This window comes from Phymastichus coffea, unplaced genomic scaffold, assembly GCF_024137745.1.
Source record: "Phymastichus coffea isolate CEN01 unplaced genomic scaffold, Cenicafe_Pcof_1.1 PCOF00028, whole genome shotgun sequence".
NCBI classification, from domain to species: domain Eukaryota; kingdom Metazoa; phylum Arthropoda; class Insecta; order Hymenoptera; family Eulophidae; genus Phymastichus; species Phymastichus coffea.
In genome coordinates, this window is record NW_026706839.1 from 487,592 (window position 1) to 500,416 (window position 12,825).

The 12,825-nt window shown below is 34.0% G+C and overlaps 4 protein-coding genes across 7 annotated transcripts in view; 1 reads left to right on the forward strand and 3 right to left on the reverse strand.

Moving 5' to 3' along the window:
* Nucleotides 1-514: 514 nt before the first annotated feature.
* On the reverse strand, nt 515-3,204 carry LOC131662925 (BAG family molecular chaperone regulator 2). Its single transcript, XM_058932927.1, has 3 exons — nt 2,579-3,204; nt 1,405-1,517; nt 515-1,227 (listed from the first exon to the last, which is right to left on the reverse strand). The coding sequence occupies exons 1-3, from the start codon at nt 2,790-2,792 to the stop codon at nt 991-993; spliced, it is 564 nt and encodes a 187-aa protein (XP_058788910.1). The 5' UTR covers nt 2,793-3,204; the 3' UTR covers nt 515-990.
* A 542-nt stretch (nt 3,205-3,746) lies between these two features.
* On the forward strand, nt 3,747-9,325 carry LOC131662924 (uncharacterized). Of its 2 annotated transcripts, XM_058932926.1 has the most exons (7): nt 4,153-4,313; nt 4,734-5,035; nt 5,104-5,301; nt 8,097-8,128; nt 8,385-8,445; nt 8,855-8,977; nt 9,043-9,325. In XM_058932926.1, exons 2-7 carry the CDS (start codon nt 4,768-4,770, stop codon nt 9,081-9,083), a joined length of 723 nt encoding a protein of 240 aa, XP_058788909.1. In that variant the 5' UTR covers nt 4,153-4,313; nt 4,734-4,767; the 3' UTR covers nt 9,084-9,325. The 2 variants fall into 2 exon arrangements, with proteins under 2 accessions (XP_058788908.1, XP_058788909.1); XM_058932925.1 differs by lacking the exons at nt 8,097-8,128; nt 8,385-8,445; nt 8,855-8,977; nt 9,043-9,325 and adding an exon at nt 5,527-5,663 and having other exon boundaries at nt 3,747-5,035; nt 5,104-5,311.
* Nucleotides 6,175-7,448, reverse strand: LOC131662922 (actin-related protein 2/3 complex subunit 1A-B). Its single transcript, XM_058932920.1, has one exon. It carries the CDS (start codon nt 7,300-7,302, stop codon nt 6,196-6,198), a length of 1,107 nt encoding a protein of 368 aa, XP_058788903.1. The 5' UTR covers nt 7,303-7,448; the 3' UTR covers nt 6,175-6,195.
* A 139-nt stretch (nt 9,326-9,464) lies between the features above and the next one.
* The window catches only part of LOC131662934 (sodium-dependent transporter bedraggled-like), a 74,931-nt gene continuing 71,570 nt past the window's right edge, over nt 9,465-12,825 (reverse strand). For 2 of the 3 annotated variants that reach the window (XM_058932944.1, XM_058932942.1), the window contains exons 13-16: nt 12,445-12,642; nt 12,297-12,344; nt 11,458-11,856; nt 9,465-11,152 (exon numbers count right to left, since the gene is read on the reverse strand). In XM_058932944.1, the coding sequence (XP_058788927.1) occupies nt 10,703-11,152; nt 11,458-11,856; nt 12,297-12,344; nt 12,445-12,642 (1,095 nt within the window). In that variant the 3' untranslated portion in view covers nt 9,465-10,702. The remainder of the gene's footprint in view (nt 11,153-11,457; nt 11,857-12,296; nt 12,345-12,444; nt 12,643-12,825) is intronic. The other variant, XM_058932943.1, reaches the window with a different exon arrangement.

Genomic DNA, 12,825 nt, shown 5'->3' on the forward strand with positions numbered 1-12,825 from the left:
TTAAAAATTAGGTTTACTTTGAAATATAATTTGATTGTCCAGAAGCCTAAAATTATTAAAGGTGTATCAATGCTTCAATTTTCAAATTGAAAATAAACTCAAGATAAATTATATATCTTTATATCAAGGAAATTTATGTGATTATTATGCTTTAAATTTCCATTTTTATTCCATATTTATTTTATATTATTTTTAAAAACGCAAATAAAGTATATTTAAAGCGTAATTTTACTATAACTTAACTTGATAAAAAAAAAAATAGAATGAAGGCAGAATAGCCCTTTTTGGATTACAAATTTCTCAAATAGACAAACAGAACTAGATATTTCAATTTGTAGAAATTAAATTGAGATTTTAAAGTGATAAATTATGATGCACCTTTTCTATTAAGCTTTATTAAAGGTATTAATAAATTATTAATTTATAGTAAATGTAAATGAATGTAATTTAAAATTTTTATTTCTTTCCAAATTTGAAAATTATATTTCTCCTAAAACAATATGTTTATTATAATATTAATCACTAATTACAGAAGACCTTATGAAATTAATTGTACCTTTTTCAAAAGTAACTAATTGTTTAATAACAAAAGAATGCGTTAATTTTCAAATATTTCAAATTACCTGTTGTGTCCTATTTTATCAGCACTTGTTTATGTTCACTTATATTAAGGCGAGATCTATCAAGTGAAATTCAAAATTCATAGAATGAAAATTATGAAATAAGTTATTATCAAAAATAAAATCATAATGAATCTATTTATATTTGAATAAGTTTCATAAATCAAGACTGCTAGAAATTTGTTGAAAAACAAGTACTGTCAAAATAGAGACATCTATAGTACTTATTTCTTCCTCAACAATTTTTAAGCACTAAACATCAGTACACTTTAAATAATGTCTTTTCACTGACATTATAACTTTAATGGCCATAATGCATGTTTGTTCAAATGCACATAGTTTAAGTCTTATTCTCAAAGTAATTACAACTTTACTCTAGTGTGATAGTGTGAACTTTGTCGATATAATCTAACAATCCTTGCAATCGTTTCTTAATTCGTTTCTGATCATCAAGGGTGCATCCTAAAATAGCATTTTCAAACATCTTATCACAATGCTCCGATTCACCCTGAGAGGAGCAAGCATTCATAAAGGAAGCACAGCGTTGTCTTGTTGCACTAGGATCATTACGAAGTCCCATTACTAAACTATCTATAAGTCCATTTACCTAAAGTAAACATTGTCAACATAATGTAAGATAAAGGGTGTTTAAACATGACAAAAATTATAATGGAGAAATAAATATAAAAATGATGTAATAATATTTTGACGCTGTCTAGGATTTCAAAGTAATTGCTTTTTGAATTGAATGATTGAACAAAAATTATCAATTTTTAATAAATACCTGGTGCAAAGCATCTTGTTGAACATCATCACGTTGAACTTTAACAAGTACATCAACTGTTAAACATCTCATGGACAGCCTCTCTGCATATCTCAAGATATCATCTCTGTCAGCTGCAAAATTCAAGTGTTTAATTAATAAAGTTTGAAAGTTTTCATTTTTATAAACTAATTGTTTATCAACAATAATGAAAAAATTAGATAAAAGTTCTTTTTTTGTAAATTATTCATAAGTCTATCAAGAAGATAGAAACTTCTATGAAAATTTTTAAATGAAGTAATATTTTTTAAATAAAATCAGTCTTGTCATGCTTTGCTCAATACAATACTTGCTAATTTTAAAAATGAACTCCAGGTATATTTTATCTGAAAAATGTATTAAACAATTAAATTTATTTATTTATCCATGTTCATAATTACTAAACTACCTTGTGCACAATTGATTGATTATTGCTTCAGTATTACAATTCATTATACTACTTGACAAATCTTAACAATCATACATCAATTTTTAGAGAGAAGATTCCATTGACGTGTAAAAATGGTATGAATTTTCAATAAATCCGGTGAAAACAAATAAAAACATTACTCATATTTTGCATGATAACGCATATATTTTTCAACGAAAAACTTACCGGAATTCCTAACCTCCGAATAATTTTTCGCGATAAATAACTGGACTACATCACAATACACGGGATTACTGATGACTGATAAATAAAATATGTCTGTTTATTCTACGTCACGTGAAAAAAACCAGTACAACGCAAAATCCTACAAAGAAACATAAAACGCAAGTTCTTGATCCATTTAGCGGTCAACGCCACCCAGCTGTGTCCAATTAATAACCTCGCTGACATTCTTCTACCAACCATTCAATTAAATTATCGCAAAAAAAGTTCGTCAAAAATCATTGGCAATAAAAAAAAAAATAATTATTTTTCTTATATAGAGGTTAAGTCGGTCGAACGTTCGGGAAAGTGCGAGAAAGATGTTTTAGATTGTATGAGTGTGTGAAAAAGAAAGAGCATGCAATTATCTTTTGCGCGTAGGCGTTGATACACGGCATGAAAAATCAGATAACAGCCACACATGTAGGCACTTTCGAAAGTATCACACAGATACACGTACGCGTACATACACACACACTCACATACAATGAATAAGAAACTCACTCTCTTCGAGATTGACGAAAACGTCGTTGTTACGAAGTGTGTCGAGGGTTGTAAGAAGAGTGTCTTTGGCTTCTTCAATTCTGAGAGCATCTTTGCGCAATTGTTCGACGTGCGTTTCAATGCAGTCGAGGATGCTGACCAGCCGGTCCTTGGGTGCACCGCCGATGTCGTCCATATTCTCGTGAATATGAGGTAGCGGACTGTTAGTGCCCATACTGCTGCTGCCTTTCCAACTTTCCGGCTGCTGTTGCTGCCTTTGCTCCTCGGCCGCAATTTTGCCGTCAAATGGGTATACTCGTTTTATTTTTGATTGTTACTTTTCCCGCTCAACACCAACGGCAACGTTTATTATTATGCCGGTTGGATACGAGCGTAGTTACAGCGCAGAGTACCAAGTGCTACTGGACTAACTGAACTGAACTAAGAAGTGCCTACAACATTTTGGCTTGCGCGCGCACATGTGTGTATGTGTGCGTATGAATGTCAGCTAAGCATGTTTATGTGTGTGATTTAACGCGAGAGTTCGCATACATTCGGGCTTTATCGTGAATATTCGCCGGCTGGTGAAAGAGAGTGACGATCGACGAAAACGTTTTGATTTTTACTAAAAACTTTTTTTCATAATGCTATCTGTAATTTTATCACGTGGTTGTCTTAAATATACATGTATACAAAAATAAATTACAATGTCAATAAATATCATACAATAATTGTTAATAGAATTATAGAAATTAACTTACTGTTTTTGACGGTCATGTACGCTTTGCGCATGCATAACTGTCAGGCAGTTTTTTCTGAAAAAATAGCTCACAGTTTCAGTAAATGAAATATCCCTTCGCTCCAGTTCATCATAAAAAATTGCGTACTGCACAAGCTTATCGGATCGTCCTCATAATACAGGTCAATATGATACGAATGTTATATTTAGAATATTATATTTACAAGGTGTCCAAACTAAGATAGTTGGTTATTGAAAAATAATTTTTAAAACTAAAAACTACATTAATTCAAGAAATTTTCCATAAAGAAATTAATTTTTCGTTCCATGTGATGAAGTCTACTGATTTGTCTGACAAAACTATAATATTTTTACTGTATATAATAGAAAAATGACTTAACGACGACTTTCATAGACATTTGTATATTTGCATTAGTTATTAATACACATTATTTTCAAAAGCATATTGCTGTGATAACTTTTTCTTTACGTATGTATCTACTACACTCGCTTCGAAATAAATAATTGACAATCTCTAACGTCACTGCATAGAAGCATTAAAGCACACCAATTGGAAGAGTCACGACAGATTGAAGCTTGCTCTAGCTGTTATTATTTTTTTTTGCGACAGGAGTCCGCGTGAGGTTGAATCTTATTAGCAACCCCGTGACGTACTATTTGCGCCCGATCTCGTATTGGTTTGATCCCAACTTCGCGCCCGCGAGCTTCTAATCGTAAACACAGTTGTTCAACGTGGTACAATAGTTGGGGCGAGTGCTAGTTATTTGAAAGATGGACAAAGGAGCTCACAGACGTATTTTACAATCAACATCGATAACTGGCAACCGATCGAATAAGAATTCACCACGAAGTCCGAGCTAGTAACCCACAGCGACTGTATGGATTAGTAGTTTCTCTGCTGATCTCTGGTATTCGTGTCCCGTCGCCTGAGAGTACAGCTCGACTCTCGCCGACATCGAGTCAACATCACCGAATCTGGATACACAGCGAAGAAAAGTAAACAGCTGGTCAACGTCGGAGGCCTTTTTTCCTCCAGTTCTTCCATTTTTAATGAAGAAATGAATTATCTTTAACGGTATTTTAGAGCTTGCACTAATCAATGTGCAGATTATATTTGCGAAATAAGTGAAATTTCAAGAGTATAATTTGGCAGTGCGCGAGCAAAAATTTACTAGCCGATGCCGCCCTCTATCAATGTTATTTCGGTTGATCGATTCGAAGATAGAAGATCCTTGTCACTACAACGGAACCATGGCAAACTCACTTCTGAGTGCCAAGAGAGTGCTTTACACGACAGCACGGTAGAGAAAACGGGTGTAGCAGTCACGCAATCGTTTTCCTATGGCAGTTTCTTGAATTAACTTTGACTTTTCGAGCGTCTTTTTAAAAATCGAACATAAATCGTACGTTACGTAGCGTTACAGTCCCGGTCGCTCTCGGCAGGCCCGACATGGACGCGATAGTGCTGACGCCGAGCAAAATGCCGCGCACCACCACGTCCGTCGAGGTCTTGCAGCCTCTGTTCAACGACACTAACGGCGACATCGAGTTCTACGCGATCATAGTCTCGAGGCTGGGCTTCGGATACAAGCGCGCGCATCGGAGATTCGATCTGAGGGACGAGGACGCCTGGCCGGACACGTCGTCGTGGAAGGAAACCGTGGAAAAGGACTTGAAGATTGCCTATCACGTCACCGAGCCTCGCTGGATACCTTATCGTAAGGACATCGGTGACGGAGTAGATTATCGCGCCGCGTATGTTGACGCGAATCAACCCTTGTTTCAGTGAACTACATAGTTAATTACGTGAGCGTAAAAGCAGTGAAGTACGTCATCGGCGAGGATGTCGCCTGTCGCGCTTTGATCATTGATAATCGTTTATACTGCAATGGCCCACTCAAACCCGGTACGACTTATCAAGTGTGGATGAGAGCCATCGCGACCAATGGATATGCTGATGCTGACTACGTGCTTGTTATAACAGGTTTGCATAGGTGAATATACAGAAATTGCGCCTGAGTTTGAAATTTCACATTTTTTTATTGTAGACAAAAAGATTAACATTTAGCTTATAATTGGAATTAAATTTGGCATTTTCTCGATGGAGTCGCGATTGCGATTTTATCAACGATAATGTCTCAATACAAGGGATAAATTTATGACAAACATTTTTTGTTAAGAAATTTAAGAAAAAAATGTGATTTTTCAGTGCACAAACAGCAGAATTTGAAACGAAATCGCGTTTGGAGAGACGCAATCAGCGACAGCCCATCAATTTCAATCTTTCCGGTTGTGAGTCAACCTCTGCTCCAATAAGCACTCGACGATGTGTTGATTAATCCAAAGAAAATTAATACAGCCACCTGGCCTTTGTTGCAACTGTACATTTTTCTGATGGATAATTATATATTTATGAAAATATAAAAAAAAATATGAATGAAATTTTTTTCATGTCAATGAAAAGATGAATTATGCGAAGAGAAAAAAATAATTTTGATTTAATGAACTCAGGTTGACAAATAGGTAGGAGTTAAGTTAAAATAATTACACACCAGGATCTTTAAATTTTTAATGTATTTATTATTATTTAAGGGCATAAGCCTATCATACAAAAGATTAATACAATGTATAAGAACAGCGCATTGTAACAATTGTAAAATAAAATATAATATTAAAAATACTGCAAATATAATTGTTTGCGGACAAAAGGAAAAAGATGTTAATAACATTAATTATTGACAAATTTAACAAAATGAGAAAGTGAAAAGGGACCCATTATTTCTTACTGTAATATTATGTAAATGCATTCCATCTTCAGTTTCAGCACAAAAAAAATTGCTTTGACTTGAAACTCTTGAAAAAGAAAATGGAAAGTTAATTAGTTAATCCTCATGGAATTCATCATCAATTCAGGAGTCTTGATATCCCATACAACTAGAAGTCCATCTAAGCTGCTTGTGCTGAATTTAGTTTTCGATCTCTTCCTAATGCAAGTTATTGTATTTTGATGTATACTATCCAGAGCGCTATCATTGATTTCTGTCCTGGCCTGTCTATCCAGAGACTGAAACTTTCTCATTGCAGTCAAACCAGCTGCTTCTTTTTTCTGAGTATTGTCTAGTTTTGAAACAAAATTTAGTTTGCCTAAATCATCAACTTTGTAAACCATTGGCATGCAATCATGGCCAGTGGCAATAATGAGACTGTTATCTAGCCAAATGCATCTTAGGAATGGCAAGTATTCCGTGAGGACACGACTAACAAGATTTCCTTTCAAGGAATCAGCAATGCATATTGATGAACTATGTCCAACCCAACAAACTTTTGTGCCACAAGGACTAAAGGCAACATCGTGCACCCATCCACCACCATTCAGAGAATTACAAAAATCAACAAACAGAGTACCAAGGGTAGAACTGTTACCCCAAGAACTATCACTGTTGCTATGATCAATGTCTCTAATGTGCGCACTAAAAACTCTCACTTTATAATCTGTTGAACCAGCAGCTAGAATTTTATTGTCTGGATGCCAATCAATGGCAGTCACAGTAGAGCGCAGAGGTTTTTTTATGTGCTTAGATACCCACCAATTGTTTTCTGAGGCAAAGTAACACACAGAAATGACCCTGTCACCAGAACCAACTGCTAGCTTGTCTTCATTAGGTGACCATTTGACACAGGTAGCTGCCCTATTTGTTCTTAACAAAACCCAGGATGGAGTCCACTTGCCTTCCTCATTCTGAGTCCAAACATAGGCATTTTTGTCAGCAGCACAGGTCACTATGCGATTAGTCTTTGGTGCCCAGTCAATACCCATGATTCGTTGGTCATGTTTCTGGAGCACCTCTGACAGTTTCCAGTTGGATCCTTCTTGCTTGTAAACGTGAACTTCGTTGTTATTGGGGCACACAGCAATTTCTGTGTGACCCTCATTCCAAACATGACAGGTGACTGCATCAAGACCCAAATTGTACACTTCAGTCATTTTCACTTTGATTACTCGACAGTGGCACTGAGTCTCGTGAACGTCAATCACCCACGTTCGATAATTTTCAAGTGTTTATCTATGATTTTGACAACTAAAAAGTTGGACTCACGACACTTGACGACAGTTCATGATAACGTGAGGTTATAAAGTTCCTCGGGTATCTAGAAAATATACATGTTATCATGATTCATCGGTTTGTTCGTCTTCGCTCACCGGCAATATCTATCCCTGTCTAGTACATTCGAATTATGTATAACTGTCTTTGTAAAATTTTCGGTCGATATTGTAGGGAACAAACTCTGCTTCCACGCCCGTGTATATACGTTTATCAATGAGACAGAAAGAGACAGATACCTTTGGAATGTAAAAGGGAGGATTGTATTACCGAAATGAAATATGTGTGAAAATTTATTATAAAATATTTTCATCATTCCTTGGTATTAATATACAGTATAATTGTTGTCTTACTCAAATATGGTATTATATAACTGATTATAAATCAATGCAAAAAAATTCTCTAAGAATTTTCATTTTATCCCGCTAGTAGTTACCAGTATAAGCACAACGCCATTAGAGGGCGTTTGTATTCAGTCTTTTTCTGAACATTGACGTGGTATCGCGAGGTACTGAATTCTAAAAATTAATTTTTTAATCATTATTTATCTAAAGAATCTTGAAAATTTATGTAAATCTGTTGTTAGTGATATTTTTTGCGAGTTTTGATTTACGATTTTACGGTGATAGTTTTTTAAGAATGCCAATTTAATAGGATCTTTTATGTTGTGTTTCAGGTCTCCTCCTACTACGTATTAACTATATAATGGTGAGTTTTATTTATTATTTAATTATTATAATACTGAATTTTTTAATAGGCTTTATCTCCATTATATATAGTTTACGATTTTGTAATATATTGTTATTTTTATAGACTTGGTCGTAGAGTATCGTTCTTTCATAAATTTACAAAATATAACCTATAGTAAAATCGAGCACGTCAATATCACTGCACATAATGTATTTTAATTTAAATTAAAGATAAAGATTTATTGAATTGATAACTAAGATTTTCATGTTTACAGCCGCGCGAAATCAAAGAAATCAAGGACTTCCTCCTGAAGGCCCGCAGGAAAGACGCCAAATGTAAGTAAAAGTGGAACATTTAAACTACTATAAAAAAACAGGTTTGGTAAATTTAGTTGAGTGATTAGTGGTTCATGTAACAAAAACCTTAACAGTAGACTAAAGAAACTTAGAAGTCTTTGCTTACAATTGTTAAATTTACTTCAACATTTATTATTTGTCAAACAATATCTATAGAAACTTTAAACCATTACTTATCAGTTTGTTAGAAATGTGTAATTTTCAGGTCTTATCTTTTTTTTCATTAATATAGGAATTTTACATAAAGAATTTATATAAAAGCCAATAAGTAATTTAAATTAAACTTTATGATTTTTAATTCTTTTATAATTAACTATAATTATAAACTATAATTACATTTATTATTATAAGTTTCTTTTTTTTAATAAATATTTCATTTATTTTATAGCTGTCAAGATAAAGAAGAATGCTGAAAATGTGAAATTCAAGGTACGTTGTTCCAGATTTTTGTATACCCTGGTCATCACTGATAAGGAAAAGGCAGAGAAGCTAAAACAGTCTCTTCCTCCCGGTAAATTGATATTTTTTTAATGAATCAACATTTAAGAAAATTTTAATAAAACAAATATTTTTCAGGACTTCAAGTTAAAGAGGTTAAGAGAAGTGAACGTGCATAATTAGACCAATAAAAACTCTTTATTAAAAAAGATGACTCATTATTTAAACTGTTCACCTAACAACATTCAGAATGCATGGTTAATTTAAAACTTGTTTAAAAGTTATAATATTAATCAATATGTTTTTGTAATAACAATTATAATAAAATCTACATAATTTATGCTTAATACTTTTTCATATTCTTTAATATAGACTAATGAGCAATAAAAGTTTTAGAATTAAAAAGAAAGCTTAATTTTTTAATATACTGTTACTGTAAATGTATAATGGAATTTTTTTTAATCACTTATGAAATATTTCATTCAAAAGTTGATCAGATTTATAAATATTAAAATCATTGAAATAATAAAATTAAAATAGGTATGATAAGGCTTAATTTTGATATGATTTCATGTATTTCAATTCAATAAATATAAATGACAATTTACGACTAATTATGAAATAATAATGTAAAATTTACTTCATAAAAATTATACATAATTTTAAGAAAATACAAAAAGTTATAAGTAATTAATCTACAATTATTACTTTTACTAACATTGACATAAATCAGACTAAGCACACTTGAAAATTAAGACGTTTTATAAGTAAAATACACATTGAAGAAGTAATATAATAATCCAGTTGCATTATTATACGTCGAACGTCAAAGATTACTACAAATATTTACAACTCACAGGTATTCAATTATTTCGAGAAGCCTTCGTACAATAATCGCCAATTGAGTTTTGACGAGAAGCGTCGGTTATTATTAAATGCCACTGAACACTAATACAAGGTCAATGTTATAAGACATGCTAATAATTTACACTTTCATATTATGCTAGAAAAAAATGTACATAGTTGAACATTATAAATGTGATATTCGTTCAGATGTATCATTAAAAAAAATTTTTGTTTAAATTATTTGGAGATCTTTATGAGTGTTTGTGCATACATTTGCACGAAACATTATTTATTGTGCTTTTTAAATATTTTTCCGTTATTATAAACTTTAGTTTATTTTTTCAAACATCCTATATTAATTGCAAATAACTGTACAATGGTTATACAATTAACATAATTATATTTTTTAAGTATTCATTACCTATAGTCATAGATGTTCATTTTCTGTTAATATCAACAGTTTGAATATTACAAATTACTAAGTAATTAAAATGGTAAAAGCGTACAACACTTAAGTTATTGACTTGTTTTCATTGAAAAAAAAAAAAGAATAAAGGAAAGAAATGAAATACAAATTCAACTTAAAAAAATGCCATGTTATCTTCAGCAATGTCCAACTCAAGCTAGATTCAATCCAAATATATCCTATTTTATTACACATCTCTTAAAATCAATATTCAATAGACAATTTGCAAAATACCGTGGATACGTTTATTAAAAAACATTTTTTAACGACACAGTTTTATCAATAGTGTCTAATAAAAAAATATACATATCGGAATAGCTTTGAACATATAAAAAAATCCTAAATCACACATCATCATTACATCATTAACAGCTTCTCAAGCTATTTACAGTAATAAGTAGATCGCGCTCAGCCTAAACAACTAACTATTTACACGCAAACGCACGCATACATTAATAGTTTTAAAAGTCTAAAGTCTGTCGCAGTCTATATCACAGAAACGGAGCTGTCCATTTCATTCTTAGTCTTGTCGGGCTGCTCGACTAGAGGTTGCTGCTGCTGCTTGTTCGGTGCCGTTTCATGGCCGATCGGAGCTGCCGCTTCCACCAAATTCTCTACCGATGCTGCAATCTGCTGTTGCTGTTGCTGCTGCTGAGGCGATTGTTGTAACTGTGTTTCGGATCGTTGACGTTGAGGTACTCGACGGATACTACTGCGTAAGAGATTTGCAACCTCGGCAGCTGTAAGGTTTGATGTGCCGTTGTTGGCAGTCTGAGGTCGACGACCTGCGTTACGATCAACTGTGTAATGGCCACGATGAGTTTGGCGAGGGTCGATCGTCGAGATTCCACGGCATATTGATCGGTCGATCGTGTTTGGACGTGCGTAACGATCGGCGCGTTGTTGACGACGTGTGTTTGCTACGTCTGGCCTCACCTGAAAATTCATAACGAATTGTATAATTTCAAAGTTGAGTATTCTTTATTAATTGAAAAACTTATTTGAAATCTTAAAAAAAATAATAGCAACGAAAAAAAATTTCCATGGTTGATTCTTTCTTAAGCATACTTTATATAGCGATTAATTTCAATTTCATGACAGTTAGTCAAAGACAAAAGTTGGCATTCCTTTAAACACGCGATAACGATAATGTTACATCGCAATTTGAAGAGTGAATTCCCTTTCAAGCGTGATCAAATAGAATGCTTGCTTTTCTTGTATTCAACTCCGACAGTAATTACCTCAGCAATATGAATAGCAACATCCCTCGACGAAACGCTCTGGTTCATCTCAACTAACACAGTGGCGTAATCCGGTGGCGGTGGCTGTTGTTGTAAGGGCGGTCTACTTCTCGTAACAGCAGCACTTCCACCTTCGCCAAGAACATTTGCTATCCTTCTAACGCTGCGCCTGAAACTTTGCCTCAGCATTTTGGCGATACGAGCACCGGTTGCCGTCGTATAACTCGGTGGCGGGGTGTACTTTGGTGGCGGATCCTCGAATGGTAATTCCGTAGTACTAGAGACTAAACCATTCGTACCGCTGTGGTGGCTTGATATGCCATTTGCACCGTTCAAATGCGTTTGGCCATTTTGCGGATCATCAAGGTCGAGTGATGGCCTATATAACAGCTGAATCCTCTGCAATTGGAAAATGTTTGTGGGTGAGATATTGCGAGTTTAGGCGTTGAAAGCGTGCGAAAAAGCTCATAAAGTCGTGATAGAGAAATGGCTGGGCTATTATGTAGCTTATTCGCAGTCGTTCTATAGAAGAATTGGTAGATTATGGTTCCTGCTGAAAAATGGCTTTACAAAGAAGAGAGCGTAAAACGACGAAGCCAACGTAGCGATGAAAATACCTATGACATGACATCGGATTTATAACAATTATCTTTCCAAGCATCAAGAATTCTTCAAGTTTAATTTTTGAAAATGGAGAAAAGCGTTCTTTTTGCGTGAATCTCAAAGTGTAGTATAGTAAAAAAGCCAAACGTGACGAGTGATAGCTGATTTTTAGGTATAATCCGCAAAATTCCTCATGCAAACGATCTCTACTCTCGGAAAGATATTTTTAAACTTACACCATTGCACTGATTGCAGTGACTTAAATTCACCTCCACCTGATCACCCTAATTAAGTGAATAAGTGAATATAGGTAAATACACAGGCTACGGATTAGTAATTGACACATTCTCAACGGATCTTTTGATGACATCGATAAATACTTACGTCGAATATGTCGGGTGGTCCACTGTTGAGGTAACGACAGGTTTGTATAATCGCGACCACGGGTATCATTAGAATCGGTATCAACTGTATTGATCCACCTAATTGTCTTGCCCAAACTGACCAGTAGTCGCTCTTCGTACGGCGATAGGTGTAAAGCTCTCGATAGCCGGCATTTTTGAATATTGATATACTCAGCACCTGCAACAGAATCGAAAATTGACTCATTGCTGATATTTTCTTTTTATCCGTATGGCGATTACAAGATTAGTTGAGCTCTGAGTCTTAGTCATTTGTAAGTAAGGCTTACTTTCACGGCCAACAACACAGTCACCAACCAAGGTTATTTCTATGTGTATCTGGAAGCGAACCATGCCGCGAGTG